This window comes from Dromiciops gliroides, chromosome 3 (assembly GCF_019393635.1).
Source record: "Dromiciops gliroides isolate mDroGli1 chromosome 3, mDroGli1.pri, whole genome shotgun sequence".
Lineage (NCBI taxonomy): Eukaryota > Metazoa > Chordata > Mammalia > Microbiotheria > Microbiotheriidae > Dromiciops > Dromiciops gliroides.
Window position 1 is genome coordinate 602991640 of NC_057863.1, and position 23894 is coordinate 603015533.

A 23894-nucleotide genomic window follows, 5' to 3' on the forward strand; every position below is an offset into this window, starting at 1 on the left:
CAATGCCTCCCAAACTTCTTACATCAGTTAAAGCTGCATTGATGTAATTGTTGGGGTCCCCATCAGTGGAGATGAGGAAGGGCAGGCAGCGGTCAGGGGGCAGGACATCCATGCTTCTGTTCTTCTCCCGGTTCCTGGGAAGGAGGGCGATGCTACATTCCTCCACATCTAAGGGGGGTGTCACTGAATTAAGGGTCTGCAAGAGGATAGAGAAGGAAGGACTGGAGCAGCATTCCCATTTGAGTCAAAGAATCTCCATAAGGCTTTCCTCTCCTTCCCCCTTTTCAAATGAAGAAACTGAAGACCAGAGCAGAAGCGTGTTTCCCCCCAAGTCACAAAGAAACCTAATGGAAGAGCCAGGCCTAGAACTCTGACTCTTTGGTTCTTCCCTTACTAGAGTGAACCTCCAAGAAACTCTTAGGACCTTTCCTCAGGAGAGAGGGAAGGAGGAGGTCTCGTCGAGTCTCCCTTACCCCGTGCTTCCCATCTTATCCCACCCAGCTCCATATCCATAACCTGGGCTGCCTGGGAACCAGGCTCTGGGAACAGGCTTGGGGTAAGGCAGATTTTCACCTACAGAGATATAGCCAACTGGAGATGAACCCAAACCCTCAACACAACCTGATGCCTCCTGACCCACTCACTGAATCACAGGTATCCGGCGCACCTGTCTTCCATTCCATGCACCACCCAGTCCAGAGTTGGGGGAAGCAGGAGGATTGCAATCAGAAGGGTGGCCTATCTCTCCATATTTAAGGATTCCCAAATAAGGGAGGCCCACAGCCTCCATAAGCCATAACCATGGGAGGCAGATGCTATTGTGATCCCAACACTTCCCTGCCAGGTGCCAAGACACCTTCCTAGTGGCTAGTTTCATCCGTCCTTCCTGGGTAGCCTCAATCCATTCACTGCTTATTGGTCTTTCCCCACCCACCTCACACACACACACACACACACACACACACTCAGGCACATGTAAGCTCACTCCATGTACCTGAAATTCATCCCTCAGCTGGGAGGAGTTGCTCTGGGGATCAATTCGGATCATCTCTTTGTAGGTGGCCTTAAATTCACTGACAGGGATAGTAGTCTCCCCACACAGGCAGGCCTCCAGGATTGCATCATGGATGAAAACATACTGTTCCTAAGAGAAGGTGGGGAGGATGCAGGACAGGGGAGTTTAGAGCTTGCTCGGCCTCCTCTCCATTATTCTATGTCAAGTCAACCCAACAATGCAACATACCATCATTCTGCTTAGAAACATGGAGAGAGAGGATGATGGTGAGCTCCTTGAGAGAAGGGATTACTTTGTTTTAGTCTGCAGCATACAGTACAGTGGCTGGTACACAGAAGGTGCTTAATAATTGCTTATTGATGAACTAACCAGGGCATTCGTAGGGTAAAGGCCATTAGGGGTACTCTCTGAGAAGGGCCTGATGGGACTCCTTGGGGATGCTGGTCATGGAGATAGGACATGCTCCCCTGCTACCACCATACATTAGTCCACATACACGCACACGTACCTCCGTCTGGATCATGTTGATTCGGCGAGAGCAAAGCGTCTTGACGCAGTTGTAGATGTCTACGACGCCCTCACATTCAGCCATATCCAGCATCACATCAAGAACAATGTAACAGCCTGTCCGGCCCGTGCCTGCACTGGGGAGATAGCCAGCCACATCCCGTCTCAGGCCGCTGGTGGGGGAACCAGGAATGGGGGCAAGGGGGAAAGGGGGAAGGAGGCAGCCATCTTCCCAGATGGCTAGGAAGAGAGGGGAGTGATGCATTGTGGAGACAGGGAGTGGGGGTGGGTGCTTGAGACACGTCTACCACAGACCAACATCTACCCAGTCCTACTAGGAGGCTCCCTCCCAGTATCCCCCACCTCCCACTTCCTGGAATCCCTCTCTTTCTCCACTGCCAGTCTATAGGACTGTTGTCCCAAGGCTTCTGGGAAAGAATATCATAATCAAAGGACAAAGGGCAGAAGTTTCCCTGGAAATCACCACGACCAACAACAAGCATTTATTAAGTACTAGTCTATATAAGATCCTGTTCTATGCCCTGGGTATACAAGGATGAAAGCAAAAGCACGCCTGCCCTCATGATGCTTACCATCACCTATTCTCCCAGCAATGTCACACCTACACACACATGCACATACATAATCTAGCAGGAGGCTCCAGCAGGAATTGTTGGGATGTTCTTCTCTCTAGGACTTTTCACCTGTCCCACCAGCTGGGCTCTCTTGTCACCCTCTCCCTTGACCTCCCCCACCCCTTTCCAACCACCCCCACACCCCAGTCTAAACCCGATGCTACCTGCAGTGGATGACGATGGGCCCAGCGTCAGGTGGAGTGGAGGCCTTGACACGGCGGATGAAGGCCAGCAGCCCTGTAGCATGGTAGGGGACGCCGTGCTCCGGCCACGCAGTGAAATGGAACTGTTGCACCTCGTGGCGGGCTGAGTAGCCCCTCTGTGGGGAAAGCACATGGCTCAGCATGTGACCTGCCTCCACCTCCTGCCCCAGGACCAGCTTCAAGCCTACCTTCAAGGTCCAGTTCCAATGCCATCTCCTCCAGGAAGTCTTCCCTAATCTCCCCCTCCCACCACCTCTCAATGCCATCTCTCCCTTCTCTGTAAGTGTTACCCTGCCTAGCCTTGTCTTGACCTCCAATTGCCCTTATAACCTACTGTCTTATGCTGGGGCTATCTGTCAACTCATCTTCATCACCCACAAGACCAAAGGTTCTTAACCTGTTTATGCATCCAGGCCTACTTGGGTGGTCAGGCGGATCCTATGGACCCCTTCTCAGAGGGATGTTTTTAAAAGTATAAAAGAAAACCTATCAAATTATAAAGGAAACCACTTATCTTGAAATACAGCAATCAGTTAAGATCCCTTGCTCTAGCCTGAATTCCCTGGCATCAAGGATCAGGTCTTATTGCAGAACACACAAAGGGAGAGACTGAGGCAGAGAGACTAGGTTAGTAGTTATTGCAATCATAGAGATGAGAAAGGATGAGGGCCTGAGCTTGGGGGATCCCAAAGAGAATGGAGTGGGACAGCTAGGTGGCACAGTGGATAAAGCACCGGCCCTGGATTCAGGAAGACCTGAGTTCAAATCTGTCCTCAGACACTTGACACTTACTAGTTCTGTGACCCTGAGCAAATCACTTAACCCTTACTGCCCCGCCCCCCCCAAAAAAAAAACAAACCAAAGAGAATGGAGAGGAGGGGATGGGCATGCATTTGGAACCAATGCCTCAATGACCCATTATTTGGGGTCAGATTTGGACAGGCCTTTCTCCTCCTCCTTCTGTTTCCTCCTGATGACCCTGGCTAAACTCCCCTCATCCCCCACCATCATCAGAGCTCCTGAGAAGGGCAAAGAAGAGGAGCCTTCCAGAGAGAGCACTGCCAGGTCATAGGTGGCACCCTGGGAATTAATGTGGGGATTGGATGAGTTCTGCCAGGGCTGGGTTCCTCCTTGAATTCCACTCCCCCTCCCCAACCAGATCCCCAACTCCTCGAAAGGCAGGGGCCCAATGATGCCCCTCACCCTCTCCATGGCAAAAGTGCGGACTGCATATTCTGCCAGCGTCTCTGTTTTCACCAGAGTGATCTTGATATCTCCATACATCTCCGAGTCATCAGGCCAGTAGCGGGAACACTTCACCTAGAGACCAACAGAGTCTGGCGTGCTTCCCTTCCCTCCCCTGGCCCTTCATTCCCCTCGCCTTCCTCAAGGCCCATTTTCCCTTCATTCCCCACCCATCACATCCTTCCCCAGCCCAGTGGAGACATGGAACATCAAAGCCGGGAAGGGACCTTGGAGGCTTACACTTGGCCAAAAATCCCCCCTACAACATCCCCAACATGTAGGCAACCTAGTGATTGGGAGACTTTCTGCTTCCCAAGGCAACTCATTCCACTTTGGGGCGTCTCCATTAGGAATTTCTTCCCAACATCAAGCCCAAACAGTCTCTCTGCAACTACTCTCCCCACTCCCCCAGCAAATACACAGCACCCACTGTTCCTGGTTCTGTCTCCTGGGGCCAAAGGAGACAAATCTAAATCTCTCTTATATGTGACAATGATCAAGCCTCCCCACCCAGCCTCCTGTCCCAATCTCCTCTTGTCCATGCTAAATATTCCCGGTGCTTTCAGCTGACTTCCATGGGCCAGGGCCCAAATCTCCTTTATTCCTATTCCCCTTTTGCCTTAGATTTTATTATTATTGTTGTTGTTGTTGTTGTTACTAGCATTTATATAGCCCTTACAAAGCACTTTACAAATATTATCTCACTGATCCTCACAATAACATTATAAAGTAGATGCTATCATTACCCCATTTTAAAGCCAAGGAAGCTAACTTGACAAAGCTAGTATCTGAAGCAGGTTTAGCACTCAGGTGTTTCTGATGCCAAGTCCAACACCAGCTGCCTCATAGGGCTAGAGTTGGAAAAATCATCTAGTCCAAACCCCTCTCTTTACAGAGGAAGAAACCGGCTTAAGGAACTTGTCTGAGGTCACACAGGCAGTAAGAAAGTAAGCAGGATTCACACTCAAGTCCCCCATCTCCCCCCTCTTCTCCTCCCTTTCCCAAACCTCCTTCTTGCCTCCCCTACCTCTCACCTCCCCATCATGCTCTCCTCCCACATCCCTTCTCCCAGGCTCCCCAGCCTGCATGGCCCCTGGGCCCCTCTGGACACTGAGGGATAGCGGAGCCACTCCTTGGTCCCCTTACCCGTCCCACTTCCACCAGCTTGGTGATCATGACGATGCTGGAGCAGTGTTCCTGCCAAACCATTCTCCAGAAGTCATACACCATCTCCTGCCTGGGTCCTGGGGGAGGGGGCGGGGAAGAATATGGCGGAGGCCCCGAGGAGAGGTGGGAACCAGGAGGCCCTGCCTGGGCAGGAGGGGTCTTGGGCCTTTCCCTTCAGGCCTGTAAGCCCAAAGTCCTAGCCCCAGGAGCCTGGCCCCATGGGACCCCTGACATTGCCACCCACCACCCTGGACCAGGACTGGGCTAACACTGTCAGGATAGCAGAATTCATGTCCCAAGAAGTGACTGACTTTAGGGGCCCATGGCAGCCCAGACTGGGACCACCTCGTGGGGAAAAGGCTTGATTTCTCTCTCTAAGCCTGCTGCAAGATAGAGATGGTAGGAGTAGGAGAGGGCCTCTCTACCAGGGGATGCCAGTTTCTGGGAATACACATATGGCAAGATGAGGGAGAGACAGACAAGGAGAGAGGGACTCACAGGCACAACAAAGAGAGGGGGAGGCAGACAGAATGATGATAAGACAAAGAAGGGAAAAAGGAGGAGAGGGGAAAAGAGGAGAGGGGAGGAGAGGGAGGGAAGGAGAGGGGAAGAGAAGAGAGAGGAAGGGAGGGGAGGGGGGAGAGAGGTGGGGAGAGTAAATACACACAGCCAAGAGAGAGCCTGGGTACCTTGAGTAGCTATGAAGTGGTTTGATCTGTGGTAGCCCTGGAACAGAAGGAGACATTGTCAGCCCAACTCAAGAGGAGCACCAACTCTGACCCCAACCCCAAAGAAGCCACCGGGGCCATCTGGTCAGCACGACCCCCAGGATAAGATGTCCCCATACATTTTAAGCTCCCAAAGGACCAAGCCCTAGTTCCCCAGGGCCCCAAATCCTTTCCCCCCATCTCTTTGACCCATGATGAGCCCATGCTCATGCAGAGGTCAATATATCCCAAGCCTCAAAGAACTTGGTTGCCCTCCTGCCTTGGAGATAGGATCATTCATTCTACACCCAGGAGTAGAGGCCACAGGGCTGTGCTCCTACATCCTGTACCTTCCATCACTTCAGGGAGAGGCAGGGGCACCTGTACCCTAAATCCCAATCATACCCTGATCTAGGGATGTCTCTGTCCAACCCTTCCCAGGCCACTCACAACCCTATTCCTACAAGCTGCCTAAGAAACCTCCTTCAGTGATAACATTCCAGTCTTACAGCCATCCCAGCGAGGAAGTTCTTATCTAACCCACTTCTCACCCAATACAAATCCAGTCCTTTTCCTCTCGCCCTGCTCACCACGGGAATGATGCCCACTGGCGGCTGGCCCCTCTCACTGGTCCTGAGTGATGGCCACACTTAACCTGGCCAGTTTCTGCCCTCCCTCCCCAACGGCTCCTAATCCATCAGAGGTCAGAGGCATCGCCATGCAGAGGTGGCAGAGGAGCTACTTTCTGCATCTCTGTTTAACCAGAGAGGCAAGAAGAGAGGCAGCCCCAGAAGTCAAGAAGACCTGGAAGTGAGCCCCCACCTCGAACCCCATACTGGCTAGATGAGCCTGGGCAGATAAGTCACTTAACTCCTCACTGTCCCAGCAAGTGGTGAAACTACTCCCTAGGAATAGCTTTCTCATCAGGGAGTTCCTTACACCAGAGATGTCCAGCAAGCTGCCCATAATACTCCTGAATCAGATTTAAATGTCACTGGGAGATTTTTAACAAAATAAATAAAAATGCAGTCGAACTTAGATAATGTTCATATGTGGTTTTTCAGGTCAGTATGTGGCCCACAGAGATTATTATGTACAGTTTAGTGCTGCCCCCCCATTTCTATTTGAGTTTGGCACCACTGCCCTATATCAGGTGTTCCAAAAATCTTAGTGTAGTTTCAAGCTTGGCATTAAACAAGACTTTTGGGACAGACACCCTCTGTGTGTGTGTGTGTGTGTGTGTGTGTGTGTGTGTGTGTGTGTGTGTGTGTACACAGAACTAGTGTCAGAGCTAGAAGGAATCTCTGACAATCATTTCATCCAAACCCCTGATTTTACATATGAGAAAACTACAGTTCAGAAAAGAGAAGTGACTTGTCCAAAGTCACACAGCCAGCAAGGTGAGAACCAGAACTCAATCCCTCTGATTCTGAATCTAATGCCCATCTAGTCCAGTGGAATCCCCACATCGAGCCACAAGGAGGACCTGGGGGCAGAGATGGATTTGACCCTATGGTGGAGGGTATTTGGGGTTACTGGTAAAGAAGACAGGGTTAACACAGCCAAGAGGACAGAGGCCTAAAGAACCCAGGGACTGGCCTTGCTCGATGTCCACTGCCAAGACTATCCCCTCCACACTATCCAGCATCCTACCCTCCCCAGTGTTCTGCTTGGAGCAATAAAGAAGGTGGCTGATGGGTGGATGGTTTTGCTTTCAGTGAGAAGAGTGACTTGGGTATCACCAGGACCTGGCCCAAGCACTGAGATGGGGCACAGTCAGTGCTGGGGGACAGGAGGAATGGAAGAAAGAGAGACTGAGAGAGAGGGAGAGAGAGGGAGAGAGAGGGAGGGAGAGGGAGAGGGAGAGGGAGAGAGAGGAGAGGAGAGGAGAGGAGAGGAGAGGAGAGGAGAGGAGAGGAGAGGAGAGGAGAGGAGAGGAGAGGAGAGGAGAGGAGAGGAGAGGAGAGGAGAGGAGAGGAGAGGAGAGGAGAGGAGAGGAGAGGAGAGGAGAGGAGAGGAGAGGGAGAAAGATGGGAAGATAGAGAAAGGAGAGAGAGGAGAGAGAGGAGGGAGAGGAGGGAGAGGAAGAGAGAGGAGAGAGAGTGGAGAGGGAGAAGAGAGGAGAGAGGGAGGGAGAGAAAGGAAAGGTAGAAAGAGAGGGGGGAGAAGGAGAGGGAGGAGAGAGGGAGAGAGAGAGAGAGAGAGAGAGAGAGAGAGAGAGAGAGAGAGAGAGAGAGAGAGAGAGAGAGAGAGAGAGAGAGAGAGAGGAGATATACTTACTTCTCGGTTTATCCGAATCTTAAGGATTCCGGTGAGAGGACAGGTGCCCAAGCCAAAGAGACCAGAAAGAGGGAGATTAGCCCACTGGGCAAGGCCATGGGAGCCAGAGGCAGGAGCAGGAAGGGGCTTTGTGGGAAATGAATGTGGCAGAGGGGATGGGATCAGGAAGGAAAAGGGGGAGGGGAGCAGAGGGGAGATAGCCCCACCAAAATCTGGGGGCCCTGGGAATGGGAGGAAAAGAAGGAAATGATACAGGGAAAGTAGTACAGGGAAAGGCCAAGAATGGAGAATGAAAGCATCAGGCCCCCCCAGGATAAGAGGAGTGGGGTGAGAGGCTTGTTCCTGCCTTCGCACCTTTGTTCATGCTGTGGGCCTTCCTGGAATGCCTTCCCCTCCATCTAGCCAAATCCTTCAGGACCCAGATCAGACCCCAACTCCTCCGGGAAGAATTCCCTAGCTATGCCAGCGGTCTGCACCCTCACAACACTTAGCATCTGTTCCATCCCCTCAAGTGGAAAATGGTGTTTAGAATCTAAGTGTTTCACAAGCATCAGCCCTCTCTTCCCAAGCAGACTCTCTGAAGGCAGAGATGACGACTTCTCCTTCCCAATCTCCCCCTAAAGCCCCTGGCACAGGACTGGGCACATGGGGGTCCTCTGTCAGTACGTGTTGAATTGAACTAGGACCTCAGATCATGGTCCTTTCCCCTCTGTCCCTCCCTCCATCTCTCCCTAACAGAGCTATTGCCTTTTCTGCAATAGAACTGATCAGAGACAGCAAGATTAGCCGGAGGGGGACACAGTATTCTCCCCCTCTGAGGTTCCTTAGGGGTTAGCGAGCGCACCTCTCTGCTCTGCCCTGCTCTGCTGCACCCAGCCCCTCTGGACAGACTGTGTCCACAGAATCCTGCTGAGTCGGGCTTTGTCCCGGCCAACACCATGCTGGCTGGGCCCACTCCCTGACTCTGGTTCCTTTTTCTACAGCACCTCAGGAGAAGATTCCCATTCCCTGACTTCCCTGGCGACCCCTGTACAGAGGGGTCATGAGCTCACACAAACCCTTCTCTGGTCAGATCTATCTCCTCCCAGTCCTGAGGACCTGACTGAATCCAATTCAACAACCATTTCTTTTTTTTTTTTTTTTTTGGCAGGGCAATGGGGGTTAAGTGACTTGCCCAGGGTCACACAGCTAATAAGTGTCAAGTGTCTGAGGCCAGATTTGAACTCAGGTCCTCCTGAATCCAGGGCCAGTGCTCTATCCACTGCACCACCTAGCCACCCCTCAACAACCATTTCTTAAATGCCAATCGTGTGTCCAGCAATGTGCTAGATGCTCAGGGTCCAGACAAAAAAAAGAAGCCCCTGCTGTTTTCATTCTATAAGAATGCACCATGCTGATTTCTGGCTCCATGCGTCCTCTCCTCCTAACCCAAACCCTCCTTCAAGAGGCCTTCCTTAACTATCCCAGTCTACACAGATCTCTCCCTCCTCTGAGCTCTTGAAATACAGTCTGAAGCATTTCCTAACACACCTTTTCCACAAGTCAGTTATTGGTTTCCCCTGCTAGAACAGGAGCTCCAGGAGAGTAGGCAGTGCCCCTGCACCTCCCACAGCCAGCTGCCAGCTCAGCGCTAGCCCACATGTGGGTGCTCAGCACGTGTTCGGTGCCTGACTGTGTGGGGGGAGGGGAAGGGGGAGGGCGGTTGAGGGAGGTTTCTCAGGGTGCACTCACATCGATGTAGTTGGCATTGATGTAGTCTGCATTAGGATCTCCCAGGAGTGGATGCAGCTTCACTCGGTGCCGATCATCTGCAAAGCCAGAGCAGGGGCTGCATCACTAAGGCTGAGCAGCCCCTCAGGCCCAGCCATAGGAGATTGAGGACAGTGGAATGGACTACTGTGCCAGTGCAGTACCCTCCCCACAGCTGGGGCACTTGTTGGGGGAGGGAGAAAATCATGCTCTTTTTTACTGGCAGGGAGGACAATGAAGAGAAGAAGATGGAGACTGGGGACTGGAGCAAGCTACTGAAATCAGGGGACACTAAAAAGGGAGGATGACTAGCTGTGTGACCCTGGGCAAGTCACTTAACCCTCACTGCCTCACAAAAAAGGGGGGATGAGGGGGACACTGGAAAACACTGGGAGAAGGGGTCAAAAGAACACTTTGAGGAGTGGGGAGGGTAGAATGAGGACACAGAAGATAATTCCTCCCAATCAGCTCATCCCCCCCCCTCCCTCCCTCAGTTGCCCTGACACTTACAAGGTGGGACAGGTTCTGTTCTGCCCTTGGTCTTGTCCTTCTTCTTGGTGGCATCCCAGCCTTCAAAGAAACTCTATAGAAAACACAGAGGATGAGAACGGAACAGGGGCCACAGCTCCCACCCCAGCCAGCTAGCACAAGTCCCTTTTTTACAGAAAAGGAAACTGAGGACAAGAGAGGTGAAGCAACATGCCGATGGTCACAGAGGAAAGTCAGGATTTGAAAACAGCTCCTCTGACTCCAAGCCCTGAGTCCCTTCTTCTGAACACTTCCACCATAACGCTTTCCCTCCTTCCATCATAACATTTTTCCAGAGAAATCACTTCTTCCTTTTCCATAGCCCTCAGGCCAAAACTACAGAATGAGGTAAGGGAGGGAGGTGCTGAGAAATAGGGGCCCAAGACATCCCCTGCAAAATGTCTTGGGGGAACTGAGCATGACCACACTCCAGAAAGGGGCTCTTGGCTAGAGACTCATGGAGAATCCTTCTTCTGGCCTTTGTGACCGGTACCCACAGCTTGCTTTGACTATGAGTCATCACAGAACAGCATAGACACCTTCATGGACAGTCTCTAGGGGCTGAATCCTGGGCTGCCTGTTCTCCTAGGCCAGGGTATCCCCCAAATAAAAGGGGTGGGGAAAGTGAATGGGCAGGTAGCTAGCCTTGGATTATCTTCAGAGTATGACCAAATTTAAGCCTGTTTAGAATGGACTCAAAGCTCAGGAGATTGTTAGTTGGGCCTGCATCGAGGTCGGAGGGTCAGAGGGGTCGGAGTTCAGGGGGGCCAACCAAGATCAGAACTGAAAGATCATAGTAGAGGCTACAGATGGGGTCAGAGTCGGGGTTTGGGTCAGGCCTGAGGCAGGGTAAGGAAAGATCATAGGATTTATAAGTAATCTTATAACTCAGGAGCCTCAGTGTTCGAGGGATGTTAAGGGATTTACCCAAGGTCATACCAGCCATAAGTAGCAGAGTCAGAATTCACACTCAGGTCTTCTCTGACTCCAAAGTCTCTGTTATTCTCATTGGACTTGGAGGCACCACAGAACAGTGGATAGAGTGTTGGGCTCAGAGTTAGGAAGACCTAAATTCAAATCTCTTAGACACTTGATGGATGTGTGACCCTCGGCAAGTCACTTAACCTCTGTTTGCCTCAGTGTCTTCATTTATAAAATGAGAATAATAAGAACAATCTACGTCCTAGGGTTGTGAGGATCAAATGAGGTTATATTTGTAAAGTTCTTTGCAAGCCTTAAAGAGTTATAAATAGTTGTTCTTGTTGTTGTTGTTGTTATTTCCACCACAGGGGGCTCTTACCTCATACTCCTGCTTGAAGCCGTACCCCTCAGCTGTCTTCATCTGGTTGATGTGCTGCAGCAAGTCGGCCACTCGGACAGCGGGGTGCAGCTGTCCTGTGTGGTAGGGGGAGCCCTTCCGGCCACAGGGACGCCGGGGGGAGCCCCCCAGCAAGCTGCTTGATTCATTGACCACACTGCTCCGCTGGTCCCCTGGCCAGGGGGAGGGAGACACAGGGAGCAGGTAAGGGAGGGAGGCCCTTGGAAAATCACAGGTGTAGACCTAGAAGGATCTTCAGGGTCATTTTGTGCAGAGGGGCCAGACTCATGGCCAGAAGGCCTGGACCAGATTAAAGGGTAATTGGGGAATGTTGAACAAAGCAGGTACAAAATACAATTCCACACGGATACTGTTATCAGGTACTTTTCTAAGTCAATATGCTGCCCATGGAGATTCACTACCACTGGTCTTGTCCAACCCCCTTATTTTAAAGATAAAGATGCTGAGGACCCAGGAAGGGAAGTAACAGAGTCAGGATTCCAACCCGAGCCCTCTGACCCCACTGCCAGAGCCCCCTCCTCTGCCTCATGCTAGCTCAACTCTGAGGCCCCTCCTTTCTAAAGTCCCTCCTAAGCCTTTACACATGATGTTCTAAGATCCCTCCCAACTCAGACATTCTGTGTCTCAGGGTCCCTCAAGCTCTGACATTCTGTGTTCCAATACTCCTCCCAGCTCTAGCATTCTGTGTTCCAAGTTCCCTCCCAGCCTTGACATCCTTTGTTCTAAGAGCCCTCCCAGCTCTAACATCCTGTGTTCTAAGGGACCTTCCAGGTCTGACATCCTGTGTTCTAAGAGCCCTCCCAGCTCTGACATCCTGTGTTCTAAGAGACCTCCCCACTCCGACATCCTGTGTATTCTAAGGGCCCTTCCAGCTTTTCCATACTATGGTCTAAGGTCTTTCTTAGCACCACATTCTCTGTTTTAGGGTCCCTGCAGCTCTGACAGTCTAGTTCTAAAGGTTGGGGTCTTTTTCCTACTCTGACATTCTCTGTTCTGATAGTCAATGATCTGAATCTCTCACAGATCATGCAAACCTAATTCCTTCTCTCCTCTCCTGTCAGGGCTCTGGGTCCGGTCCCTCACTGTGGTAGGGGGCTCAGTCTTGGAATCCTTTAGAAAGCCACCTTGAGCCCCCCACTCCTGTCTCCACCTCCATTCTCCTGCCCCCTCCCAAGCACAGCCTGGAAAACAAGGCAATCTCAGCACCCTCCCTCCCTCTCTCTTGGGGAACAATCTGGAACATTTGGCAACTCCCAGCAATTACCCCCCATTCAGAGAGAAGAAAATCCTGAAAATAGCTGCCACTGCCACCAGCCACGCTGCTGCTGCTGCTGCTGCTACGGATTAGTAAAAGGAGCTGAATAGAGGGATTTCTTTTGCGTTGGCATTTTCCATTGTAAACCTTTGCTGCTCTCAGCTCCAATCATCCTCGGGCCCAGAGAGTCCCCCCACGCTCCCCTCCTGATTCAAGTTAGGTGAACCCTCCGGAAACTCTGGCCCCCACACCCCTCTCGGCAGGGGTCCTCCCAAGGGTCACTGTCTCCTGCTCCTCCCCAACCCCTGCCTGCTCCCTAGGATATGCCTGAAGGCTGTGCCCCTTCTGGAGCCCACCAAGACTCCAGTGACTGCTTGGTTAGGGGACCTGACCAAATCTCCCCTCTCCTCTGGGACAAGAGGAAAGAATAATGGCAGCTTCCACTTCCCAGCACTTTCCTCCCCACCTATGCCATAGGTAGGGCCAGAATTAATATTCCTACCAGGCAGAGGAGGAAACTAAGGCTCACAGGTAAAAAAGACTTGTCCAAGGTCATATGGCTAATAAGCAACAAAACCAGGATCAGACAAGGCACCCACAGGTACTTCCCTCTCCTTAGCCCTTCCACCTCAGCTCTGCAAGGGAGGCCTTGGGTGACAGCAGAAAGTCCAACAGATCAGCAATTAGGAAACCAGGATTCACAGAATCAGAGAAACTCTGAGCTAGAAGAGATCTTGGAAGTCATCTAGTCCAAACTGGAATCTCCTCGGCAGATTCCAAAGAAAACCTCTCAATGAAAGACCTCAAGTGATGGGGAACTCACTTCCTCTCAAAGAGACCAACTTCACTTTTGCATAGCTCTAATGGTCAAGACGTATATAAAGAAGGAGCAGCTAGATGGCACAGTGGATAGAGCACCGGCCTTGGATTCAGGAGGACCTGAGTTCAAATCCGGCCTCAGACACTTAACACTTACTAGCTGTGTGGCCCTGGGCAAGTCACTTAACCCCAATTGCCTCACCAAAAAAAAAAAAAAAGGATATAAAGAAAAGCAGTGCAAATCTGCTTCAACATAACTATAGTGAATGAAGTACAGAACCTGGAGTCAGGATGACCGGAGGGTAGAAATCTTACTCCATACATCCTTACTGCCCACACAGCCCTGGAGAAATCACTAGAAGCACTCTGCCTCAGTTTCCTCATGTGTTAAAAGGGGCTCATAGCAACACCCACCCTAGGGGAATGCTGACAGGATCTGATGGGCTAATGTACAGAAATTACACAGCCAAACCTACAGCATTGTACAGGGAGCGGGTCCCTTCTGCCGATAAGCCTGTCATTGTGCAAGTATACCCTGCATTTATTATTACTGCTGGTTCTGCCCTCTTTTATCTGGACCACTTCCAGCAGCTCCGGAACCAGCCCACATATCTCTTTTCTGTAACGGCTTAATTATTCATTCATCAGCCCCTTCCCGCTCCAACATCCCGGTTCTAAGGATCCTTTGTCGCTAACATTCTATATTCTAAGATCTCTTGCACTTCGGATAGTCTATTCTAAGGGTTCTCATGGTTACCACATTCTGTTCTAGGGACTCTTTCAGTCTCACATTCTATGTTCCAAGGACTGTTCTAACTCTGATGTTTTACGTTTTAAGGTCCCTCCCATCTTTAACATTTTCTGTTCTAAGGGCTTTCCCAGCTCTGACATTCTATGTTCTAAGGGTCCTCCCAGCTAACATTCTGTGTTCTAAGGGCCCTCCTCACTCTGATGTCCTGTGTTCTAAGGGCTTTCCCAGCTCTGACATTCTATGTTCTAAGTTCCCTCCCAGCTCTGAAATTCTACATTCTAAGTTCTCTCCCAGCTCTGATATCCATCCTGTGTTCTAAGGGTCCTCCCAAATCTGACATTCTACATTATAAAGGCCCTCCCAGCTTAGACATTCTGTCTCCTAAGACTCTAAGCAGGAGAGCAGGCCAAGAATGGGTGGGTTCTTCTTAGCTTAGTCTTCAGGGATTTCAGTACCAGAACTGAAAGTCCAAGGCTACAACTGAAGAAAGAACAAGCACAGACCAAAGGAATCCATCACTTGGAAGATGCCGGGGGTGAGGAGGCTGAGTTAAAGAGAAGAGCTTCTCTGGACTTGGGCAAATGGTGAGGACAGACAGAGGCATGTGGGATGCTCTTTGTAGCTGCAGTTCAGAAGGGGGACCAGCCAGAGCCGGGAGGAAGCAGAGCATGGAGGCATTAGAGCAGGGTTAAGCAGAGTCTGCTGGTGTGAGCACAAGCAAACGAGGCCATCTGGTTGGGACCAAACCAGGAGAGCTCAGAGCCAAATCTGAATAGCCTCCCAGGGAGCCATGAAGCCAAGCACGTAAGGTCCCCTGGAGTCAAAGGAGAAGTAAGGGGAATTCTCCTGTCTGCACTGGAGAGTGCCCATATGCACCCAGAGCTCAGAGAGGAGAGGGCCCCACGTACTGGCCTGGAGCTGGAAGGAGTCCTAGAACTTAGATTACTGGAGCTGCAGGGGCCGAGGGCCATAGGGCCTTGGAGCTCAATAGTAACAGCCAACATTCATAGGGTGCCTACGATGTGGCAGATGCTGTGCTCAGCATGTTACAAGTTCTTATCTCATTTGATCCTCACAACAAACCGGGAAGGGAGGGAGGTGTTATTATGATCCCATGTTATAGATGAGCAAACTGAGGCAAGCAGAGGTCAAGTGAATTGCCTCGGTCACATAGTAAATGTCTGAGAGCAGATCTGAACTCAAGTCGTCCTCAATCCAGGCCCAGTGCTCAACTCACCATGCTGCTGAACAAGGGATGTCATTACAGCTCTAAGAGACTTTAGAACATTGAACATCAGAATTTAACAGGGCCTTAGAATGTAAAATGTCGTGGTTTAGGGGGCCTTAGGGGCCTCAGAACACAGGATGTCAGAGCTGGGAGGGAGCTTAGAACACCGGATGTCAGAGCTGGAAGGGCCTTAGAACACCGGATGTCAGAGCTGGAAGAGCCTTAGAACATAGGATGTCAGAGCTGGGAGGGAGCTTAAAACACAGGATGTCAGAACTGGGGTAGGTGGCTTAGAACATAGAATGTCAGAGTTAGAACAGTGTTTTCACTACTCTGGGATGTAGTTCATCTGGTCCTGGTTACTTAAACTCATTTAGGGTATAGATGCTCTCTTGCTATTCCCTGCTCATCCTGGGTTTCAACTCGCTATTAACCATTTTTGTCCTGTCTTTTCTGTTTTTGTTTTTGGTTTTTTTTGTTTTTTTGTTTTTTTAGTGAGGCAGTTGGGGTTAAGTGACTTGCCCAGGGTCACACAGCTAGTAAGTGTTAAGTGTATGAGGCCGGATTTGAACTCAGGTACTCCTGACTCCAGGGCTGGTGCTCTATCCACTGCGCCATCTAGCTGCCCTGTCCTGTCTTTTCTGGACCAAGAATCATTGCCTTTGGATGAGAATCATACCCAGCCTCTGTCTTGGTTTTTACTTATGTACTAAAATAGCAAAATCCCATTTAACTGAATAAAAAAATATAGGATTTCAAGCTGGAAGAGACCTTAAAGATCAATATGTTCAACCACCTCCTTTTACAAATGAAGAAACTGATATCCTGCAGGTAAGTGACTTGACCAAGGTCACAAAGATAGTAAACATCATAGGCAACACATGAACCCATATCCTCTGGCTCCAGGTCTACCTGTCTTTCCACTCAGTTGTTGGCTGAGTAGAGGGCCCTGCTCTGCTTGTGGTTTCTCTGGGAGGAACAGGAGAGACCTGAGGCCCCAGACTCTATTTCCTGAAGCCTGATCTCTTGGCTATAGGCTTGCCTAGCTCAGAGGAATGCACACTGGCCAGGAGTGAGCAGGGAGACCCAGCTCAGTGAGTACTAGAGGGATACACAGGCTTCCTGGCTGCCGGCCACTCACCCCGTGTGCTGTAGCTATGGGCATCCATGAAGGAGAGCCCCAGGCGCTCATCCTCTTGTAGGGTGCTCTGGTCTGTGAAGCTGCGGTCCACAGCACTCATCATGTGGGTCTTCTCATGTCGGTAGTTGATGGTGGCCTTGGCCATGTTGACCGGCTTCCTGTGTTACACGGAGGAGGGAAGAGTGGTGAGGGCTGAGCTAGACTAACCAGCAAGAACTGCCCAACAGTCTGAGAGCCATCCAGAGAGAACGGACACAGCCATGGGAGAAGGACTTACTAGAAGGTGAGCGAGAGTGCTGAGGGCTGGAAGTGGGGTCAGGGAAAGAAAGAAAGGAAGCCCCCGAATTCATCTGGTGGAAGCACAGACAGACTTTGCCCCCTTCCTCCTCTCCAGCCACTACAGCCTCTAACTGGACATAGAATCACAGGTTTAGAGCTTGAAGGAAGAGACCATCTAGTCCAACCCCATCATTTTGCAGATGAAGGAAACTAAGGCCCAGAAATATTAAATGTTTTGTATGAAGTGATAAGCAATAATCAGCAGAGATGGGATTTGAACTCAGGTCTTCTGACTCCAAATTCATTTTATTTTCCACTGGCCCGTGCTGCCTCATAGAAAGCCCCTGCCTTCCATGAAGGGCAGTAAAAACCTGAGCCACAGATGAATGTAAGAAAGAACCTGTCCCCCCTTGGGAAGACTCTGGCCACTCCACCCCACCTCCTTGGCCTTAGAGGATGGACCCTCCTGGTTCAAAAGAGAATGTCCCATATCAGGAAAGCTATAATCCCAGACCACTCCCATTCCCAGGGTTTAGAATGGCCCATTCCAACCAGTTACAGACCTCAACATACAAACAAGGTTATCCTCCCAACTCTATAAGCCATCTCCCCAATTCCTCACTTCCAAGGAGCTTTCACAGATCTCAGACTTCCCCAAGACATCCTCCATGGGGGCACTCCCGGCCCTCCCCACAGAGAGTCACCTTTTAGGTCCCATCTGACAGTGGCAATGGATGGGCTCACCCTAAATCATTCATACTTTGCCTTCCTTGTGACCCATAGCCCTAAATAGATAAGCTACTCTATGTGAAGCTAATGAGATTATGGGTTCTTTGGGGCCAAGGACTTTGTCTTATGCCAGTCTTATATCCCCAATGCCCATTACCCAGCAGGTGGTCTTAAAAAGTTGACAGAACTTAAATGAAATAACTGGTCCTTATTAGGACCAAACCCCAATCTCCTCCTCATAGACGCGTGCTATCATCCCTGAGCCGCCCAACCTGGGTTACTACCTCCCACCAATGCTTTGCAAATGATACATCTGAGAACATGGGTCTGCCACCTTGACCTGCCTGACCATGGCTTGGAAAGAGCTCATGGTAGTCGGGGAGTGAGAAGCCCTTATTTCTGACTGCCAGGTTTACCTTCCTTAGAAGGAGAGAGGGAAAGGAACAGAGAAGAGAAGATTCACAGGGGAATTAGAAGAAGCAGAAGGAGGAGGAGATGTGTGTTTCTGGAGTCAGAAAGGGAGAGGAAAGAGCTGGGACCACTCAGATTGGAGAAGATGAGGCTGAGAGGAGACAGGGAAGCACTGGAAAGATGGCCTGGAGGAGCGGATTGGCTTCCTCACTCCACAAATAAGTCGCAAGAAAGGGCTGCCCTCACGAGGGAAAGGATGCATGTTAGACAGGAAGGCATGATTGTTTGGTCAGAAGGAGTAAGAGGGGGGCAGCTAGGTGGCGCAGTGGATAGAGCACCGGCCCTGGAGTCAGGAATACCTGAGTTCAAATCTGGCCTCAGACACTTAACACTCACTAGCTGTGTGACCCTGGGCAAGTCACTTAACTCCAATTGCCTCACTTAAAAAAAAATTTTTTTTTAAGGAGTATGAGGCACTAGAGGTCAGAGGGGAAAGTCAGAGAATCCGCTCCGATCTCCCATTTGCCTGCGTCCCCAGGGGGTGGAGACCTCTGAATGGTTTGTCCCACAAAGGGGTATACACACTTAGAAGCACAGAGTCAGAATTGGAAAAGAACTCAGAAACCCTCTCATTCAACTTCTTAACCAGTACAAGAATCTCCCCCTACCCGGGCTACCCTATCTCTGAAAGAGGGGTCATCCAGTCTTTCCTTGAACACCCCCAGAAACAGGGAGCTCACTACCTTTGGAGACAGTGATTCCACTGTGGAATAGTTGATTGTGAGAAAAGACTTCCCTCTATTGAACTGTATCCAGCCAAAAGAAATCTACTTATCCATTTTCTGATTTTGTCCAGACCTCTCCCATCTCTGTGTCTTTGCTCAAGCTGAACCCCATGCCTAGCATGAACTCTTTACATCTCTACCTGTTGGAATTCTTCTTACTTTAAAGGCCCAACTGGGGAGCTACCCCCTCTATGAAGACTTCTCTGATCCCCCCAGCTAGAAGTGATCCTGCCAATGATATGCTGGTAAATGTTTAATAATCAAATCTCCAAAGGAAAAAAAAATGTTGCCAGCATACACTTTTAAATTTAATCAGTATTATTAACATCTTCTCCATCACTTTCTAGACTTAAGTCTACCAAACAATAAGTCAAGCCCTAATTTGTGGCATTTGAGGATTTCTGAGGTGAGTGTTCTCACTGAGAATTTAACAATCAGCTAGCTCCAGCACATGCCTTGGTCCTTCTGTCTCCAAACTCTGATACCTTTTCTGACCTCTGTATACACTTAATATGCTCTTAAATATTGTAGCTATATATGGTGGGCTCCTGGAGGGCAGGGATTATATCTGTTTTCATCATTGTATCTCCAATGCTAAGAAAAGAGACCTGTACACAATAGGTGCTTAATGTTTACAGAGTTGAGAAAGACAGACACAAGAAAAAGGGTCATAAGATCAATAGATTTAGGGCTACAAGGGACCTCAGAGATCATTTAATCCATCCTCTCATTTTATAGATGAGGTAGCTAAAGTCCAGAGAAGGGAGGTGCCTTGCCAAGGTCACCCAGGTCTTAAGCGACAAAGCTGGGATTTGAACCCAGGTCCTGTGACTCTAAAACAAGCTTGCATAAAGCCAAAAAGGGGTATAAAGACACAAAGGTAGACAGAGGCACGGAGAGAAATGAGGAAGGCAATAGATATTGGGGCAGGGACCAAGAGGACAAGAGAGACTCAAAAAAAAAAAAAGAACATAGAAGCAAGGAAGAGGACAGAGAAAAAGAAAGCATGTGGAGGAAAGAAATGAGAGACAGGAATGAGGGGCAGAGAAAGAGACAGAAATAAAGATGGAGAAAGGGGAAGGAGAAGGATGAAGAGAAAGATGAAGGGAGGAGAAGAGAGGAAGGGGAAGGGGAGGGAGGGAAGGAGACTGAGAGAGAAAAGGGAGGAAGAGGGAAGGAGAGAAAGAGAAAAGGAGGAGAGAGAAAGGGGGAGGGAGACACAGAGAGACTCAGAGAGAGAAAAGAGAGGGTGAGGGAAGAAGAGAAAAGGAGGAGGAGAGAGAGAAGAAGGGATAGAAGGAGAAAGAAAAAAGGAAGGGGAGAAAAAGGGGAAGGGAGGGTGGAAGAAGGAGACGGAGACAGAGGAGGACACAGAGGCAAGACTGAAGACAGAGACAAGAGCTCTAAGCTGGCACCCACTCTTCCCACTGGCACTGTGTGTATTTGTGGGAGAGTGTGTCCCAGGTTTGTGGGGGGGAATGTTTTACAAATACTGTTCTTACTCTGCCATCTTAGTCTATCTCTTTGCTCTGAACTTTTTTTAAAAAGATGGAAAGACAGAGACAGGGAGGGCTATAGAGACAACAACAGGAAGACAAAGTCAGAGATGGAAAAAGAGATGAGGGGAGGGAGGGGGAAAGCAGCATGACCAGAGGCGAGGAGATGGAGAAGAACTGATAGATGGAGAAGGGCTGGTCCAAGAAAGAATGAGACACCAGGGACACAGATGGCCAGGACCAGGGTCAGGTTACTTACGGGTAATAAGAGTAGGAATAGTAGTCCCTCCTGGGCAGCGTGCAAACAGAGAACAGAAGTCACGTAAATGTCAAGGACGGGCTAAGGGGCCTGGCTGGGCCCCAGGCGAGAGGGGAAGAGATAGGAGCAGAGGACCTGGCTAGGGGCAGGAGGGGGGTTAGGGGCGTCTGTCTGTCTTTCCCTCAAGAAAAGCACTCTGACCCCTCCTACGCACTTTGACAGAGCAAGACACTCAGTCAGCCCCCCAAAGTCTTACACACCCACATTCCCATTCTCATGGCCAAACAAATACATTTAGCCTCAGCAACACCCCCTCAGAGAAAAAGTCACACTCGGGCAAACACCCTACATGCCCCTGCACACATATTCTCACATATACTCATGCATGCAGTCTCCTACACACGCCCTCATTTAGAAACACATGTACCCAAAATACACCCTCAAAAATCCCTCCACAGTTACACAATCCCATAAGCAATAGTTTGATGCAGACAGGGCTGGGGCATCACCAGACGTAGCCCATACTCACAACTGATCAGGACAATTCTAGCAGCTCAGCTCAGGGGTTTCAAAGTTAAGCTCTGCCAGCTAAACCTAGATACTCTCAGGTAATGCCCCCTGCAGATCCCAAGACACCATTGGGCCCCCATCGCTGGAGCCAGCACAGGACCCCAAGCCTCAACACAAGACAGCTGACCTAAGAGAATCATCGAGTATGATGGTGGTAAAGGATCTGGTCAATCCACTCACTCAGCCCAGTGACTGAGTTCCTTCCACAGGATAGTGTCTGTCACTATTCTAAAGCATTTTAATGCCCATTCTCCCCCTGTAGATTATGATAACCCTATGCAACAGATTGGGGTTGGGGTTGGGATTGGGGGAAGAGAGGAAGCATGAGGAAAGAGTGCTGAACTTGGACCCCAAAGACCAAAGGTCAAACCCCAAACCTTCCACTTACTACCTATGTGACCTTGAATAAGTGAATCCTGGGTCTCCTGGGCCTCGGTTTCCTCACCTATAAAATAAGTGGATTGGACTAGAAGGTTTCTTAGCTCCCTTCTAGTTTTAGACCTCAGCCTGGACCTCAATCCACTTATCCAACTCATTGGTGGGCTGGTTGAGTAGTGATTAATGAATCCATGTGCACTTATCCATAAGAAAAAGTCTAATGGAGTGCTCTCATCGGCTCTGACCTTGGACTTAGATAAAGACGTAGTATGCTTATCCCGTTTGTGAACGACAGAAAACTGGGGGGTTGGGAGCGGAAAGGGGTAACTAACATTTTGGATGACACAAATTGAATCTAAAATGGAATGATGAATCAAGACAGAAGACTAGAATGGTGAGCCAAATCAAATAAGAGGAAATTAAATGGAGGTAAATATTAGGTCCTGCCCTTGGGTTAAAAAATTCAATTGAACAAGTTAAGATAGGAAAGGGATAGCTAGACAATAGTTCCTATTGAGAGAGAGAAAGAGAGAGAGAGAGAGAGAGAGAGAGAGAGAGAGAGAGAGAGAGAGAGCAAGTAAGAGAGCCAAGAGTATAATGTGGAAGCCAAAAAAAGCTAGAATTATCATACAATCATAGGTTATGGCCTGGAAGGGAACCTTGAAGATCATCAAGTCCAACTCCTTCATCTTACAAATGAGGAAACTGAGGCACAGAACAGTTATGTGACTTGCTCAGGGTCACAACAAGCAAATGTCAGAGGCAGGACTCTAAACCACGTCCACTGCTGCTTCCATTACATTACTCCACCCAGGGTCACCCAGCCAATATGTGTCAGAGAGAGGGCTTGAACCTCTTCCTCGTTCCAGATCTTCCTGATTCCAAGTCCCCTAGCCACCACGTCATGCTCCCTCCCCATTTCATCAAGGATTTGTAACCCCTCTCCTGGCTCTGATCAAAACCTCTCTGAAACTCAGTATATCACCTTCCAGAGTTACCATGGCCAGAGGACTGATTAACTTATGGCCGATTTGGAGTCCTATTGAACTCAGCTAGGCTGGTGTCCAGGCATCCAGTCTATCAGCAACCAGATCCCTCTCTAAACCTTTCTAACTCAGTACAAAAGGCCCAAGACTCTGCTAGTAGAGTGTCCAAGAGCCTGGGATCACCCTACACTGTAATGAGGCATCAAAATGGAACTTCAAGGCAGGAAAGCTGGCTGCATCAGGTCACATTAACAGGACCAACAAGAAGGAGGCAACAGCCCCACTGTATCCTGCCCTGGTTCACTCACATTTGAGTATGGGGTCCTGGGCATCCTGGGCATCCTATTTTAGAAAGGTCATTAACAAGTAGGAGGGCAAGGGAAGTAGAGACCAAACTGAATGAGGACAAGATGGAAAACTGGGGATGTGTATCCTGGAGAAGTAGAATACGAACACTATCTGCAAATACCTGAAGGATTGTCACCTGGAAGTGTGACTGAGCTCATTCAGCTGGACTGAGAGAGGATCGGTGGGTAAAGGCTTACAGGGAGGTAGAGTTAGTTGACCAGAGAGGGAACGTTGAGACCTATTGGTGTATGGTAGCATAACCTTCACTGAAGGTCTTCCGGTGCAAAGAGGACAACATCTTGCTGGAAATGTTGTAAGGAGACTTCCTGCTTCAGAGATAAGCCAGACTAGCTGAACTCTGGGGTCCTTTCTGGATCAAAGATATCGAGTCTCTAAGGAGACAGGGTCAGCCCAAGGCTGGAGCAAACTAGGCAGTAGCTACAAAGACATCCTTCTAAAATGCAATTTTCCTAGAATGCAAACAAAATCCTAGGGTCTACCCTGGGAGGGGTCCTAGTCCATACCCAACACCCAGGATGGGCCTTGCAAAAGGAATTCTCCTTCCCTTCCCTCCCCATCAGAAAGTACCTCCTGACGATGACAGTGTTCAGAAAAAAGGAAGGGTTACTCTATGTATCTACTGCCTGTCTCTCCATTCTCCTTTCTCTTTCTGATACCTCCCAGAGCCATCCACCTAACTTTTCCATCTCAGTCTTTCGCCTCCTCCTCTATCTGCTCTGATCTGGCCCAACCACATTGACCCAGACCCAGATTCCAGCATGCCTACGGTTTCCTGAGAAGTCAAAGTGAACTTTTCTTCCTGTATCTTCCTTCTCCACTGCGTCCCTTACCTCTCCCCTCCCTCATATATCCCATCTCCCCTATCCCCAGGTCAGCTGGCTTCATAGAGTCTCAGCCCAGATTCCAAAGGGCATCAGTCTATCTCCTTGGTCCTCACATAACAACTGAGTCCCAAAGACCATCAGATGCTTCCATTCTCTTTCCCCGACACCCCAAGAATCTGCTCCTGAGGCTCCACCCTTAAAATACCAACCTCTTACATTTGTGTGAAGCTTTCTGATGT

At 49.8% G+C, this 23894-nt stretch overlaps 1 protein-coding gene across 4 annotated transcripts in view; it reads right to left on the minus strand.

Moving 5' to 3' along the window:
• PTPRU (protein tyrosine phosphatase receptor type U) overlaps positions 1-23894 on the minus strand; it is a 117067-nt gene that overhangs the window by 17056 nt on the left and 76117 nt on the right. Inside the window, exons 15-27 of one of the 4 annotated variants that reach the window (XM_043993588.1) lie at positions 20529-20558; positions 16570-16727; positions 11337-11527; positions 10019-10091; positions 9491-9567; positions 7760-7777; positions 5462-5498; positions 4752-4849; positions 3564-3680; positions 2322-2476; positions 1524-1659; positions 995-1144; positions 23-196 (exon numbers count right to left, since the gene is read on the minus strand). In XM_043993588.1, the coding sequence (XP_043849523.1) occupies positions 23-196; positions 995-1144; positions 1524-1659; positions 2322-2476; positions 3564-3680; positions 4752-4849; positions 5462-5498; positions 7760-7777; positions 9491-9567; positions 10019-10091; positions 11337-11527; positions 16570-16727; positions 20529-20558 (1414 nt within the window). The remainder of the gene's footprint in view (positions 1-22; positions 197-994; positions 1145-1523; positions 1660-2321; positions 2477-3563; positions 3681-4751; positions 4850-5461; positions 5499-7759; positions 7778-9490; positions 9568-10018; positions 10092-11336; positions 11528-16569; positions 16728-20528; positions 20559-23894) is intronic. The other 3 variants (XM_043993590.1, XM_043993589.1, XM_043993592.1) reach the window with 3 other exon arrangements.